The sequence below is a fragment of the Sphaerodactylus townsendi genome, linkage group LG03, assembly GCF_021028975.2.
Source record: "Sphaerodactylus townsendi isolate TG3544 linkage group LG03, MPM_Stown_v2.3, whole genome shotgun sequence".
NCBI classification, from domain to species: Eukaryota; Metazoa; Chordata; class Lepidosauria; order Squamata; family Sphaerodactylidae; genus Sphaerodactylus; species Sphaerodactylus townsendi.
In genome coordinates this window covers 27985869-28002622 of record NC_059427.1, presented here as the reverse complement: position 1 = coordinate 28002622, position 16754 = coordinate 27985869, and the positions used below count along the sequence as shown (strand labels likewise).

The window sequence follows — 16754 nt, the reverse complement described above, 5'->3', positions numbered from 1 at the left end:
GGTGTCACGGGCACAGCTTTTGAGTATCCTGGCGATAGAAAGACACGACAAATGTAAAAATAAATAGCAAGGAACAGGATCCTTACCTTCAAACAATCACCTTAGTCTAGAAAGTGTTAATTATGTTTAACTCAAACTAATGGATCTTAAGTTAGTCCAGATCCTAACCTGGTTAGCCAGGGGTCTGCAACCTGCGGCTCTCCAGATGTTCATGGACTACAATTCCCATCAGCCCCTGCCAATTGGCCATGCTGGCAGGGACTGATGGGATCTGTAGTCCATGAACATCTGGAGAGCCGCAGGTTGCAGACCTCTGGCCCAGGCTAACCTGATCTCATGAGACCTCAGAAGCTGAGCGGGGCAACCCCGGAAATTATTTGGATAGGAGACTTCCAAGGAATACCAGGGTCCTGATGCTGAGGCAGGCAAAGGCAAACCACCTCCGAACATCTCTCGCCTTGAAAACCCCACCAGGGATTGCCACAAGTCAGATGTGACTTGACGGGGAAAGAAAAGCAAAGCTAGTCCAGACTAATTTGTCTCATTGATTTCAAAGAGAATGAAGCATAAGTCACATTCTCTGAATTGGAGACCATGTCCTTAGTAATATACTTGTGGAGTAAGTTCTATGTAGGTTTTAAAGAAAACTGAAGTGTCAGCTCACATGGCCTTGGTTTTACCAACAGCCATCCTTTCAGCTGCGCAGGTCCGATTTGACTTTACACACAAACATATCTTTGCACACCTGGTACAAATTTTAAGGAACTGGCTCCGAAGTGCAGCCAGGCAGTCTTGTCACAAACACATTCATTTTCCTCTGTGGTATCCTCTCCACAAAATCAGATTGAGACGAAAGCGCCCAACAAATTTAAATAAACTTTTTTTTAAAAAGGAAACACTTCTTTTTTACTTCTTGAGCCAGTCATTTCTTGCCATAAAATTTCAGACGTGAAGTGATAAAAATTCATTGTATGCTCAGAAGTTGTAATGTCCTGAAACAGTGCCCATTGCCAGCAATGAAGTCACTGCAGTCTCTGATGCTAATGCAGACAGTGTGCCTCTCAATAATAGAATGAATGGTATAGATGGCACTAACTTGAAATGGGGTTACAAGATATTTATGGGAAAGAGAAGGATCTGGCAGTGGTTTAGGTAAACCCCCCTCTTCCTTTAATGCAGTTAGGAACAGAAGAGCTCTCCTCTAGCTGTGCTGAGTGCACACGGGGCTCAGTATAAGTGGGAACTCCTCATTCCCCTCTATCGGAAGAAGCTCCTTCCAAGCAATATGGAAAGAGTATCTTCTTGTGATTGTATTTCCTCTAACACCATGTTAACAATTTAAGCTGTGTATTTTTCCAGGGTGCAAACTTAAAAATGGTTAACAATATAAGAGGCATTTAATTTAATGATTAGTTACCAGCAGCAGTTTGATACCATCCCAAGCAGCTTCCGGGTTGCTAGTCAATTTTCCTACTGTGTAGATAGCTTTTCGGGAGGTTTTAAGAAGCAATATGACAAGAAAAGGTATTTGTTTAAGAAAATATGGTATTTTGATTGTACAGAGGAGACAAATGCACATGTATTAGCTTGTGTGTTAGTAACAGTTTTGAACCTTTCCTAAGGGTCGTCCATGTTAACTGAAAGTGTTTCAAATGTGCAACTTTCGCATTTAAATTAGACTGGTCCATATGAAAAAATTTAGGAGTAGACTAAATCGTCAACGGTTGGAAGTGGACAGAGCTTCATTTTTGTTAATGGCACCATGGATACTGATTTCAGCTTTCTGAAAGTGTCTTTAAATTTTCCTTTGGATGAATATTTAATGCCCCAGTTTATAATCTCCTACTTATCTAAGTTTGCAGAAAAGCAACCGACTGTTCTCCAAAGGAGAGTGATTTTTGTCCTGCAGTTATCCGGCAAGACTGCCGTGTAAATGCAACTGTTCACTCCAACGACTAGAATATTTGCATAGCAACTCTCGTAATATTACAGAATATTTTTGTAGTGGCGGTAGGGGTTTTTGAAGCTTAGAACCGAATAAAAAGAATTCCTTGTGATGATGCTGTTCATTTACCTCCAATTATTAGCATTTCCAGGAACTCTTTTTAGAGGATCTGTTTATGATCGGCATGGTAAACAGAGGACCTGTGCCAGTACAAGCCCCATAGTATCCTAGTTCTTATTGAGGCAGTAAACATATCTGGCTGATACCACTTCAGACTGTCAGTGGTGGTTCATACAGGGAGAAGGCTAAGCTGGAATCTTTCTTCCTAACATCTCATTTTCCATATGCTGGGATTCTTTTTCTTTCCATACGCAAAAACATTGTCATGTAAATATTCTCCAATAGCATGTCTACATTCCAAAGCAGTCCTGTCCAGTCACAGGTTTTCCACTTCAGTGAGAAGTAGACTTGTGTCACTGTTAAATGAATCTTGGTCCGCTGATATAAAACACAGCTATTTCCACCATTGGCGGCTATTTCCAATATATCTGGTGGCACCTTAAAAATAGAGGGACCCTTAATCTCTCTTTGCTAAAGCATTACTGTTTCGAACAGGTAGGCACATTCCTTTCTTTTGTACTAAATTACATTGGCATAAAAAAGAAAGTAAATAATTCAGAAAAGGAGAGATATTCTACATAAATCGATTGAAGGATAAGTTTCAAATGAAAGCGTAAGCTACTTAAAGCTGGCTAATTTAGAGTGCTGTATTATGACAGTTATGCATCTGATTGGAACCACTGTTGCCAATTATATTATTCACTCATAGGCCAAGTGTTTGATTTTTCTATTGTGGGCATTCACTGCTTATGCACAGGGACTTCTGATGGTTTTGGCAATGTAACCAAGTTTCTCCATAAAACGTACTTCACTCCCCATTTTAAAACAGTAAACAAGAAAGCATTTTAGGGAGGCAGTCATTGCTTAACTGAGGTGCACAGAAGCGGCTGGAAAAAAAGTTTTACGTCATTGAAATTAGACATACCCATTTTCAAGATTTTAGCAAGATTAAATGGCTGTTTGGATTAAGCAGGGATCATATCAGTAGATACAGTATATGGAAGTGAATCTACGAAATCAGAAAGTACAGGCTAAATAATTAGTTTGGTTCAAAAAAAAAAGAGGAAGAGTGTAATCTTATAGGTAGTTTTTTTTATTAGATCACTTCACCAGTAAAATGGATCAGTACGTTTTAGCACTAAAGTATGAAAATTACATACCTGTAAAAACAGCATCTAATAGCTATCAAATTAAGAAATTCCTTACTCTATCAAGTACTGTACGCTTCAGTCAGAGGTTCTGTTTCAGAAGAATTAAGGAACTGCATGAGTTTAAAATTCTGAGTAGTAACTGAGGCAACTGCTACCCAAACGCTTTTGGAATAAAGGGGGGCTGATAGTAATTTTTGCACCGTTAATTACTAAAATGTCTATGGTTAAATATTATCAAAATATTTTTTTTAATATTGCTGTTGCAGAATCGAAAATAAAAAAAACTTTAGAATCAGTGATGCTGTCAAACTAATCTTTTAGATTCTGCCTCAGGTATAAGTTGTTGTATGTATGTTGGGAATGTAATTTTATATGTTCCATGGTAAGCAGTTCTTAAGCTTACGTGCAGACAAAGGAATAAAAATGCGGAACCACGTTCCATCCCTGGAAGCTACTGCACTTCTGCATTGCCAGTGATCACCTCACCACGTCGTCTGAAAGGAAATGAACAACACTCATCCATGTTACTGGAATACAAAAGACCTATAACGATTGCCAAAGTTCTATGAAAATTAAACAATAAATATTGGAGTATGTCACAGGTACAGAATTTCTTTTGAATCAAAAAAGAATCCTTCCGGTCTAGCATTCAAGACTTTTAGTGCTCATGGAACTCAACAAAACGTCACGGCATTTCAACTAAAAAGTAGCATGTTTGTCATCATGGAATGTCACATCAGGGTTTGCTTGCTTGCTTTGTGTATTACAACTTGATAGGCAGTTAACACTGATCATATAGTGCAAACTAGATAAAATTGCGTTTCACTGTGTGAAATAAACAGAGGTGCAAATGCTCAGTAGGATACCATTAAGACATAAAATGGCAAAAATAAATATCAAAACTTTTTATCAGTGTAAAAAAGTAATTGGGTTATTGAATAACCTAGAGTCTGGCAAAAAAGGCCTCAAAAAGTTCACTCAGTCTTCAGAAAGTAAGTGCCTTTTCAGTATTCCAATCAGACAAGAGACTCCATGCTTTCTGCAGGATCTGATTCGTCATTGGCCATAACAGCACCATTTTTGTCCAGGGCCATGGGGCCATTTCCATTTTCCTTAGTGCTGACCAGGCTTAGCATTGCTTTGTAAAGAAACTGGTACTGGTCCTGGAAAAGAAAGACCAAACAATGTAAAGTATCTAATATTTAGGAAAGTAAAACTTATAGAATGCATTTTCTATGGTGGATTGGCATAGGAGACCAACAGTGCAATCCTATGCAGTTATTCCAGACTAAATCCATTGAAATGAATTTGAGTTGAGTAACAGTCCTTAGGAGTTGACATAACAATGACGTAACTTAGCAATAAATATTTAGGTCATTAAAATATTAAGGAATTGATACTTTAAAAAAAATTGCTAGTCAGTCATGTTGTTCTTCCTTAATGTCCCTAAATCTTCTGACCACTGGAAACCAACCTGTCAGTTTCGTGTTCTGGCTGGCGCTCCTCATTTTTATGAAAACAGATCTTCTCTCTCATCTTTGAAGGCCATCTCAGAAACTGCATCTTACAAAAAGTCCTCTTTATTTTGTCATTTGAATATTGCCTGTGCTCCCAGTCAGAGCCATTCCAGTCTACAAACCGAAGCCCTGCATTGTTCCTAATCTGTTTATTGCTGAGCTTGCAAATATCACAGCTAGTAAAAGGCAGCACGCTTGCAAATATCACAGCTAGTAAAAGGCAGCACGGACTGCCTCCTTGCCCTCCATCCTGGAACAGACTATGGACTAGATGTTGGAATAAGTGACTTCTGCATGCCTGGACACTGGGGGTGCTGTGTATCTCACTCTAATTGTGTTGTTGCCTCTCTTGTTTGCCCTCCAGTTATTGTGTACATGCCACACCTGTGACAGTTGGAACCACAGTTCTATTCCGCAACAGCGCCATCTGCTGGCCAACAAAGCAACACTCTCTGATACAAGGGAACCAACCATGCCTTCCTTGAAAACCACTGCCTTATGGAGTGAAAGGGATGGGGCGGGCCATCTGCACATGGCCCACCCACCCTAACGGAGGAAGGGGAAGGGGAGGGAGGGTCTAGGGGTTTGCTGAACCAAACGCTCTGAAATTTGAACACAATATAGCTCATGCCTCCCAGCGTGCTTTACGCTAGATAATTCGCCTGCAAGGGAAGGGAGTAAAAGGGACAGGACCAGCTACCTGCACATGGCCCACCCATCCTAGCAGAGGAAGGGGAACGTTAGGGAGGGACCGGCCAGATTGCCATGCAAGGGAACGGGAGAGAGGGAGGGGAGCGAGGGGCCCCGTGCCCCTCCCCTGCAATCATTGTGCAATGACACATGTTCGAACCGTTCGCTTCCCCTTTTCTTTCTTTTCCACTTTACCAGACTCAGCCACAGCAACGCGTGGCCGGGCCTGCTAGTTCTAAACTAAATCTAACGCTAGATGTCTGAGATGCAGAGAAAATTCCCTCTCTCCATGTAGATAGTACAGATTGCAAAATCATGAGTATTGGTGCACTGCTGTTCTTAACTATGTGTGAACGGGTAGCAAAACCGGTGGAGATTCCACAGTTCTAGGCAGACAATGAAGGTTTGTAGCAATCTGAAGACAAAATGTTAAACCACATACTTTATCTTCAGTGCATTTGGAGCCTATATTCTTGTTCCACTTGCCAATTCCCATCCCACAGCCCTAGCACTTTGCCTTACACGATATTCCTGGGGTCTACTGATTTATGGAGCCACAATTTTACAGAACTCAGAAGACTTAACTGGGAAAAGGGAGCTGCGAATGACATCCCTAATGACATACTTTCTCTATCACCCAAAGCACAAAAGCCCTTTGAATTCTACAAAGCGTGGGTTTTAATTGGGTGTTTTTCAGCAACTGCCTTGGATAATAATAACATCAACTTTCATTCTAAGTCTTACAATGTCTGTGAATACTCCCGGCCTCATTAGATTGATCATCTTTGCCACCTGGAAAACATCAACAGCGTTTTCATTCTCCAGCTGCTGGGACAGGGTGGTAAGGGCACATAAAGTTCCAGCCGCCACTGCTCCATACCTGCAGACCGATAGAACAACTGCATTTAGACACTCCCAAGTGAACCTGGCGTCCTTCTGTCAATCAGTACTGGACATTTAAATTTTCTTGAAACTGCACCCTGCATTTGCTGCCTGAGGGAAGCAGCTAATACTCTCCTGCTACTGAACGAACTTCTAATACAACAAACATTTGTGTGTGGAATAAAACATTTATTAACAAAATTGGTTCAAGGTAAACAAAAGCGGAAGGCGCAGCATGGGGGTCTGATCTTATGGTACGTGTACGGGGCAGCCATAAAAGCTGTCCCCCAGACACCCAAATTTTTCTCAACACGCCTGCCGATGAAAAATTATAACGCACACTGGAGCAGCTGTGAGATTCCAGACGGGCGGTCGCCACTTCCTGAAGACTCTTTGCTGCCAGGGGCACAAGCCATCTAAGCCCACGTCTGAGCAGGTGACCCCTTGGTTTGCTCCACCCCAAACCTCGTGAGGAGGTTCCACCACAGTGGGTATTTTGCCCGCTGCCCCCCCAGCTAAAGATCAGTCCCCCAGGCGCAAACCGCCGTATAACAACAATAAAGCGCATGCACTAACACAGACCAAAAAACAGGGAGAGGTGGGTGGGAAACACGCTCCGGCAAATGGGGAGGTGGGGAGGCCGGGCTCAGGCCTAAATAGGCCGCCCGGCCACGCCTCCCCTGATGACGACAAGGCGCCAAGTGTCACTGCTTGGCGCCCACGACTTCCCAGGCCCCGCGTTGCTGGCAAGGCGGGGGGGGGGGGGAGGAGGCAGCACCATGGAGGCTGTCCCTTCCCCATCAGCAATGGCTGCCGCGGTAAGTAACGGCTGTTCCTTCCTGCTAGACAGGGTGCACGCATATTTGAGATTAGTTTGCTGCTGTATAAACTGGATAAGTCATGAGGTTGAGTGCACGAAAGGAAAAGTATTTTCAGCTACGTTTTCTTAGGATGCAGTTAGAAGCAGAAGATGCAGGATGTATTGAGGCCTAAAAAGAGCCAGTGAATACAACAAACAATCCATTAATTTAGAGAAGAATGATGCTGCATTGTTAGAAGTAGGTTGGATTTTTCTTTTCGTCTCTTGAAACACCCAAATCAATAACTGTTTTAGTTTTCTCAAACAGTTCGGAATACCGCAGGTGCAGCAAAAGCATCCCCGGCCCAGATAAATGTTGAAACTTACAATGACTTAATATGAGCTGGCAAATGTATTAGTGTTTTAAACTGTGCTTCAGCAAATCAAGATGTGGGAAAACTGTTCACGGAGCCTTTTATCCCTCTACTTAAGAGACTGAAAGAGATATCTTTTGTGCATGACAGGACTGTACTGCACACCCAACCGATTTCTAGCCAGCAGAGTAAGAAAATTTTAAAAACCTCTAGAAATGTTGATTTGTTGCTGTGGACTGGGTTGCTTACCTCCAGCTCTATTGTCAGTTTGCATATTGCATGCCCAAGGGCAGAATCCATGGCCAAAAGCAGATAGCGTTTTTTATTTTCAATCTATTTGCCAAGCCATTTGATAAAAGGTTCTTTAATTATAAACTGACGAAAATTCAGCTTAGCCATATTATCCAAGACTCGAATCCCAACGGCTACTTTAAGCCCTAAAAGGCCTTGGTGCTTAACAGAACTCTGATCTATACAAATATTCTGAGCAGCAGTTTCCTGCATCATACCACAAACTGCTTTTGAAACTCCTGTTACCCCAGAAGGGCAACTTAGGCTGGCTACCCGGGCTCCTGGCAGGAGGACGGGAGAAATTGCAGGAGACAAGGGGCTTTGGAATTAATTAGTTCATTTTAATTAAACTGACAGCATTTCTGGTAGCAACGAAAGAGGACCGACTAAGAAATCACACCTTTTTTATAAGGAAGAGCTCAAGAAAAACGTCCTTAGATACACTGCAGACGATAATTCAAGCATGCGTCACAGAATGATTGGCCTTTTGAAAGCTACATTTCAACTCAGTAAAATATCCACAGTAGAACAATATAACAATGGAGACGTTGAAAGATCCAGCAGTCTTCTCTGACAAAATGCTGACCTTACAATGGCCCCTTCCGCACACGCAAAATAATGCATTTTCAAACCACTTTCACAACTGTTTGCAAGTGGATTTTGCTATTCCGCACAGCCCTAAGAGTTAGGGACTCTTAAAGCTAGGCCCAAATAATCTCTCTTTTCCAAAGTATAAATGAATGTGCTTAGGGAAATATACATACTCATCATGAACAATGGTGGGGCCATCTCTTGTTAAGGCCTCTTCCTTTATTACATTGATTAGTTCAAAGGTACTGCTGATTGGGGCATCTGGATTTGGCCATTTGGGACACTGAAAGTGGCGTACTTCTAAAACATAGTCATCCTGAAATGAAAAGCAACCACCTGTTAAACATTTTAATTCAATTTTTTTATTTTTTTAAAAATTCACTCCTGACTTTCAACTGTTGGTGACAACCTGTACAAGTAAATCTGTGGATGGAAGCTTTATTACTGGAGAAATACTTGTCTATAGCAGGGGTCAGCAACCCGTGGCTCCAGAGCCACATTCTTTTGTCCTAAAATACTGGCTTGGCTTTCAGTGCAGCAGTGACATGCTTAACGATAGCATAATTGTTCATCTTGGGGCCTTGATGAGCCAGCGCCTCCTTCCCCGCCCCCTCCTTCCTTCCTCCCTCCCTCCCTCTGGCGTCCTTTCTCCTCCTTTCCTCATTTGGCACATGGGAATGAGAGGAAAGGACGCCAGAGGGAGGGAGGAAGGAAGGAAGGAAGGAGGGGGAGGGGAAGGAGGCGTGCTCACTGTGTCCAAAGTGCAACTTGCCGTCACTGGCATCGCCGCCACTGTCTATCCCACCCGCTTGGCTGAAGGCCAGGGGTGGGGCTTGGGGAAGCCGGGGGTGGGGCTTGGGGAGGCAGGGCCAAATGGCTCTTTGGGTCCTAAAGGTTGCTGACTCCTGGGATAGAGGATAAATATGGTAAGCTAACAATACAAATGTATAGCTTCCTCAAAGCAGGCTCTTTTCTTGGCAGTCAGCGCCTATGTGACGACTTCCAACTGTCCTGTGATAAGATTAAAGACTTGGGATCTCTCTCTTTCAAAACTCCCATCTCGTTAGCAACTGGATCAACAGGATCTGCTCTGCGGCTTATATATACGGTTCACAATATCTATGGGGGCCAGGGTTAGTTTAGGAAGGTAAATATCAATAATCTCCCCTCTAACTCACCACGTTACATTTATTTATTTATTGGTTATATTTCTATACCGCCCTTCCCCGAAAGGCTCATTACTGAGCAAAGCGTGACTCTGCCTTGAAAATTAAGCGAGCTCAAGTCCTAACCAGATTTTAAAAAATGAAATACTGTAGCATCTTATGGAAATGACAAACTGCGAACAAAATCTAGCCAAGACAGGATGAAAAACATTGGGACGAGAATGCTGCAACTAATACCAAGTTTCTTTGCCCATTGCAATCAAAAAGAGACACTGAGTCAATTCCACTGAACATCAGTTACTTCAAGCGCTAGCTGATGACAGCAGCAGATTCCACTGCTGGAGGATGTGTTATGTACCTGGGTAGCCTCAAGGATGAAGTCATGGATGATGATCTGTTCTTCGTTAGAGAGGCACAGCCTGTCTTTGCTGATAAGGGTCACAGTAAAGGCCTCACAGTTCATGGATTCTTCTCGACTTGGCCAGTACACAAACTCATCTTCTGCCTAAAGGTAAGTGAAGCAAATATCAGCTGTATTGTGTACATTTATATTGATCTTTTACATGGAAAAACCCAATGGATCAAAACTTTTAATTGGCGACATCACAAAACAGTAGTTTGCAAGAGGTTTCTAGCTAAAACAACAGTGTAAATATTATAGGAATAACCAGAGGTTTCTGAATAGGGGAGGTTTAATTTTAATTGGTTCATAGGGAAATGGTTGTTTAAAATCATTTATAGGATTAAAGCTTTCCAAGGGTACAGATTTCTCTGCCAATTAAATCTCCTCCTACAGTATAATGCATTGTTTACTATACTATAAGAAAAGCCTTCACAATTTTTCTTTGGTTCTGTGAGTCAATCCCAAAGTTTAGAAGCTGTACTCATTTTTCAGCCATCAGGGTTTTGTATTTTATTGGCCACCAGCCTAATCCAGGTGCCCCCCCCCCCGGGGGGGTGGTGGTGGGATGAACGACCACTGGAGTTGGCACACACATGTGGCAATGCATTTACCTTCCAGACCAGAGTAAGCAGCACATATACCAGCTGGGAGGGCAAATAGGGAGGTGGGCAAGCACTACTGAGCTGTGCTGCACTCTGCAATGTCCAATCAGCTTCCAGCTGCTACTTCCAGCGTTGTATCAGCCTCATGTGGAGGCTGATGCAACTGAGGACATTCCTGGAGGTGGAGCTGACATTAGTTGGTTCTCACTAGTATTCCTGGTATACTAGTATTGGCAGGGAAGCTCTATGGGATTCTCTGGCTTTTCCTGTGCTGCCCGGAAGCCCTCGGAAGTGACACAGAAGCAGTAGTAGTACTGTCCCTGGGCACCTACTGAAACTGGTATTGGCTGCAAGTTTTTTATTATCCATCACACAACCTAATCTTAACCTTTTCATGGTTCCTTGTAATTGTATTAAAGCTATGACAAAAGTGTTGTTGTGGTGGTGAGAGGTGCCATCAAGTCACAGCTGATTTAGGGAGACCCTGTAGGGTTTTCAAGCCAAGAGACGAACAGAGGCGGTTTACCACTGCTTGCCTCCAGAGGCGTAGCTGGGCCAAACTGCGCCCGGTGCGCAGTCTATATTTTCTGCCCCCCATGGCCCCCCGCAGCACCCTGCTCCCCCCACAGCACCCCGCTCCCCCCTGTGGTGCCCCCCTTCCCACACTTACCTTAGTTCCTTTCCTTTTCCTAGAACTTTTTCAGGCTGAAAAAAAAAGCCTATTCACAGTTCAGGTTTAAAAACGGCCTGATGGCAACTATACTTCACAGGAGACCTTGTGAGCCCCAAGGTCTCCTGGGAACTGTAGTTCCTCAGGCCATTTTTAGCCTGTACTGTGAACAGGCCTTTTTTTCAGCCTGAAAAAGTTCTAGGAAAAGGAAAGGAACTAAGGTAAGTGTGGGAAGAGGGGGTGGGGGGGTGGGTGCCGGGGGTGGGAGGGGCCCGGGAGCTATTTTCTGCCCCCCAGGCGTGCTCTCGGTGCATGACACAACACCCCACCCGCTTGTAGCTCCCCCACTGCTTGCCTCTGTATAGCAATCCTGGATTTCCTTGATAGTTTCCCATCCAAATATTAACCAGGGCCAGCGAGATCAGACTAGCTTGGGCCCTCCAGGTCAGGGCAAAAGTTATAGTGTATACATAAATATTGAGGTAATGCTGCCTGTCATCAAAGCTGACCTCAAATCCTAGCTTAACTTCTCCCCAGTTTCTCATAATTCCATTGTTTAACTGAATATTGGAGCCAGTATAGAAAGCAACTGGTTAAGAAATGAATTCATTCACCAGTGAATGTGTAAAACTGAGTTTACATAGAAGCAAGCAATGACAAAATATTTCATGAGCATTAATTTTTATGCCGTACAACCAAACACCCTAATGAAGATGATAAATAATGGTTGGATCCATCCAGCTTTTTCACAGCCTTGGGCCAATTTCCTGCTTACTATAGTCCCCATTCCGTATGGCTTTTGTCTATGTCAGATATATGATCCAAAAGATAACCTTTTTGGTGGTCAAAGATACTCTTCCTTTTTCACTTGTGGAAAAACTAGCCCTTTGAGAACCGCTAACAGTGCAATCCACTGGGATGGGAATGTCAAAAGGGCTGAGCAAGCACCATGATCCCAGCATGTGCCAGCATAAGGAGCATTTACACCGGTGCCAGGGCACATACATTTGTGCTGGGGAGCCGCATGGAAGTGCCATTCGGGGGTTGGGACAAGGTGACAGGGTTGCAGCTCAGCTGCAAGAGCTCACACCAGTGCCAAAGAGTTAATTCCCAGGGGTGGGACTGGCATTAGTCGGCCTTCTGAGACTGCCCACATTTGCAGATGCAAACTTACATCGGCAAAAATGGTGGTGCAACCTGTTGTATTAAAGCACAGCACTTTTACAGAGGTAGGAGGAGAGTCACTATTGGGTTGATGGCTGCATAGCAGTGAGCCCCTTGGGAAGCAGTGTGGTTGCGCATGGCTTTGCTGTCCCCATTTGTGACACAGCTATCTCCCCTCCCTAGATTGCACTGTATGAGACACTAGTATACAATAATCGCTGAAAATACTAGGCACCCCAATGAAATGTGTAGGCACCATGGTAACCTGGCACCTGGTGTTTGTCAAGCCCTCCCTTAAGACTACATGCCTAAAACCGCCTTAGTCATTAAATAAATAAAGAGTAATGATTTATTATCAGACTCTATAGCCCTTGACTCACAGACGTGGAAAGATTCCCAGTTGAATTAGTGAGCTCCGGACTGAGAAGATCCATCATGTTTTTTTTACAATAACTGCACATATTTTAAAAAACATTTTAAAAGCTCTCAGAAAATTCCACAATACCCCAGAGTGCACTCCGTACCATTTATTTTGTTTTAATTAAAATTCGAAAAATTCAACTCTTCATCTGTAACATTAGCCGATTCTCCGTGGTCCTAGCCCAGCTCTGTAACCACTATTCATTTCATTTCATTTCTATTCTGCCTTCTCCCCAATGGGGACCCAAATCAGCTTAGACTGTTCTCGGCTCCTCCCTTTTCTCCTCCCAAAAACCCTGTGAGGGCAGTTAGTCTGAAAGCGTGTGGCTGGCACAAGGTCACCCAGCAAGCTTCCGTGGCAGAACGTTTCTCTATAATGTCTGATCTATCAAAAATGGAGGTCAATGCCCACTGGGGGGTGAGACACAGAAAAGGTTGATGTTTTTTTCCCCCCTCTTTGAAAAGGTTTAGTGGATAGAAAATGTTTTGCTTTCACAGGACGAGCCAAAGTATGCCCTTTCTGTTGTAGATGATGAAGAAGGCCTTACAAGTACATTCTTCCCTCTTATAGCCCTACCCTGCCTTTTTATTTTCAGGATTCTTTGAACGCCAGGGTTATGGAGCTGCTAAAGGGGGACACGTTCCGTTTGAAAACGGAGCTTCTCTTTGAAACCTTGCCACAACACAAACAAAGGGATCTAATTCTTGTTCCTCGCTGGCTTCGTATAGGGGAGAGGGAGGAGGGTTCCGTTCACTCACCAAGCTCTGGTTGTCTGGAAGCATGACAATGATCTGTGCATTGTGATCCCAAATCATTCTCCAGAAATCTTTCGTCGTATGTGGCAGGGGATGCTGCGTTATGATGAACTCATTGCTCCGGTAGTAACCCTTTTTAAAATGAAAACCAGATTTAGCAGTTATTGATTATATTTTTCTACTTTCCCTCCATCGTGGGGCACTGATCAGACTTCAGAATTGCTTAGCTTCAGCCAGGTGGCTATATCATGTGCCTCCCAAACACACCTTACTTGTTCTGGTGGGTTTTCCGGGCTGTGTGGCCGTGGTCTGGTGGATTTTGTTCCTAACGTTTCACCTGCATCTGTGGCTGGCATCTTCAGAGGTATATCACAGAGAAAAGTCCACAGAGAACAAAATCCACCAGACCACGGCCATACAGCCTGGAAAACCCACCAGAACCAGTTGAATCCGGCCGTGAAAGCCTTCGACAATACATACTTTACTTGGTCCAAGGAGAACTTCAGGAACCTTATATGCCATGGAGGAGAACAAAGAACAAAGTGTACAAGACAGCCAACATTTTCAAAGGTCTCTCCTGTTTTAATTTATCCTGAAAGCTATAGCAGTAAATATGAAAAAAAAATCCATAGTTTCAACTTGAATCCTTTGAGACAGGAATGGCAAACGACTGGATGCTGATAGCCACAGCGAGTGCTCAGATACAGCGAGCTGCATTTTGTATTAATTTGTACTCATTAAAAATATTCTAGTGGCGATCAGGGTATCAGTTCAGTTTCTGAAAGGTCACTGAGAATGCTTTCTAAAGAGCTCTTCAGTAAGATGAGATTTGTGTACCATAATGAAAAATTTGTCACCAGTACAAAAATAAAAAAGTATCCAGGGAGTTAGAGATGCAGGATCTATCCCTGTGGGATTCACAGTCCAGAACTGCAGACACCAGACCCGATTTCTGTAGAGTTCAATGAGCCCTTTAATTCCCCTATTTAGTCTTGATGGGATGCACATGAACTGCAGCATGTGGATTATTACCTGGAAGGGCAAACATACCTGAGCCCCCTCATTTCTGCCAATGGCTAGGATGCTGCTATATGCATGTGCCTTGGTAGAGGATATGGCAGAATGCTCTGTGGAGATCTGCTTCTTTGAGTTGGGTGTTCGGGGGGGGGGGGGGGGGGGGGGGGGGGGGCCCCAAAACTATGAAAACTGACATTCATATTGCTCCAAGCAATTTAGGTGCTTAAGATTCCTTTACACTATGTTCCTCACTGAAAAGATAGTGGAAACTACTGTTCTGGAACATAAGACAGTGCTTTATGCAATCAGCTGTAAAAATGAAGAGCCTTTATATTCAATTTCTTCCACTGATTTACTTACAATGAAATGTTGATTGTCTTACCATGATGTAGGATGCATTAATGTAATCAGTTCCCTTCATTCCAGGTAATGGTGCCAGTCCCACCCTTGCTCGCTCAGCTGAAATATCAAACAAAAGGCCCTACTAAATGGAGCTCACAATCTCAGCATGCTGATCATAAGACAATTGCCATTTCGCTGAGGGCCAGTCCCCAACACTTTGGCCATAAAAAATATGCTGAGTTAATACAGGGGGATAAAATTATAAAATGACTAGTTCCCAAAAGAATGTTATAATTTCTGTAATCAAATTTTACTATAGGAAGTATTTTCACAGAAGGCCCAAATCACCAAATAATAGTTAATAAGAATTTGATTTCCCTCCAACTCCAGCAACCTTTGTTTTGCATTTCCTATCCTTTAGCAGTAGCAGTATCCTTTAGCACCATCACTGCCCTGACTTCAGAGTAAACAGCTTCTTTCACTGCTAATGCAATACTCAGTTATACTGTACCATGGAATCAGTGGGGGGATCCAAAAATTTTAATAACAGGTTCCGATGGTGATGGGATTCAAACAGTGGCGCTGCCGCACACATGCACCTCCAGTCCCTATTGGGCAGGGAGGTGGCTTTAGTAACCCCTTCTCGGCACTCAGAAAAAAATTAGTAACCACTTCTAGAGAAGTGGTGAGGACTGGTTGAATCCCACCTCTGCATGGAATGTTCATGACAGTAATCTCTGAATATCAGCACCAAGAGGCAACGTCAAGAGGAGACCTTGGCCTCCATGCCCTATTTGATGCCTCTCCATGGCTACTGGCCGGCTGCTATGTGAAACAGGATGTTGAACTCGACAGACCACTGGTCTCCACCAGTGGGACACTTCCTGTGTTCTTAAGGGACACACGTCTCCAGGTGATTTGCAGAGGAGAAACAGAGGGAAGCACCACCAGATGGTGGGAGGTTGCATCAATCCCAGAAAGAAATGTGATAACTAGGGTTGGTCCTTGAGCAAGAGATAGGAATAAATCCTGCAGCTATGAAACATATTGCAAGCAACACTTAAAAGACATTCAAACACATCCAGCAAATCTCTCGTGGTGAGCATACACTATTGCTTGATTACCCTATGACAGTTCTATGCTTTTTTTTGTGGTGATGAAGGCAAGACAAAGATTATGAATATATGAACATGAATCTGAAATCTCATGGAGGGAAAGTGGCTTGGGGGTGGATTTGACATGCCAGATTAATGGGTAGGGGGGAGGCACTCCTCTTTTATTAGTTATCTTTTTGGAATCTCCCCATGCTAGAAGAAAGGATGGTTGGTTGTTGTTGTTTTTTAATTATGAACTAATATGTAATAATTATGGTCTAAGGCAGTGGCGTATCTGCCTAGGGACAAGGAGTATCCCTTGTCCCCAGGCGCCACTCTTCTGGTCACGTGGGGGGGCGCAAAATCAGCCCCCACCATGTGACTGGGAAGTCCTTCTGTCTCGTCGTTTTTGCATGTCTCGATCCGGCCGAGGTATGCAAAAATGACAAGACAGCAGGACTTTCTGCTGCCTCCAAGTGCCCTCAACCCCGCCCTGGACTCCCCCTCCCTTCTTCCCCCCTCCCGCTGAGCTCCCAGCTACAGTCCCGGCCTCAGAGACTTGATTTTATAAGCACTGAGGCCGGGGGTGGGGTTGGAGAGCAAGAAGTCCCACCCCGGCTGGGAGCCCAGTGGCAGGGGGAGTTGGGGGGAGATGGGCATCCTAGACCTTGTCCATGTCCATGGTGACATGGGCGGGGACAAAGGCAGTGGGGGTGGAGCCTGGGGGCATCAGGGGGCGAAGCTGGGGTGGTGGTGGGGG

General features: G+C 43.8%; 1 protein-coding gene across 1 annotated transcript in view; it reads right to left on the bottom strand.

The window, feature by feature from the left end:
- Positions 1-3142: 3142 nt before the first annotated feature.
- PTPRG (protein tyrosine phosphatase receptor type G) overlaps positions 3143-16754 on the bottom strand; it is a 703641-nt gene continuing 690029 nt past the window's right edge. Inside the window, exons 22-27 of the mRNA XM_048487318.1 lie at positions 14941-15017; positions 13545-13673; positions 9885-10031; positions 8534-8676; positions 6168-6303; positions 3143-4379 (exon numbers count right to left, since the gene is read on the bottom strand). Coding sequence (XP_048343275.1) covers positions 4233-4379; positions 6168-6303; positions 8534-8676; positions 9885-10031; positions 13545-13673; positions 14941-15017 — 779 coding nt within the window. The 3' untranslated portion in view covers positions 3143-4232. The remainder of the gene's footprint in view (positions 4380-6167; positions 6304-8533; positions 8677-9884; positions 10032-13544; positions 13674-14940; positions 15018-16754) is intronic.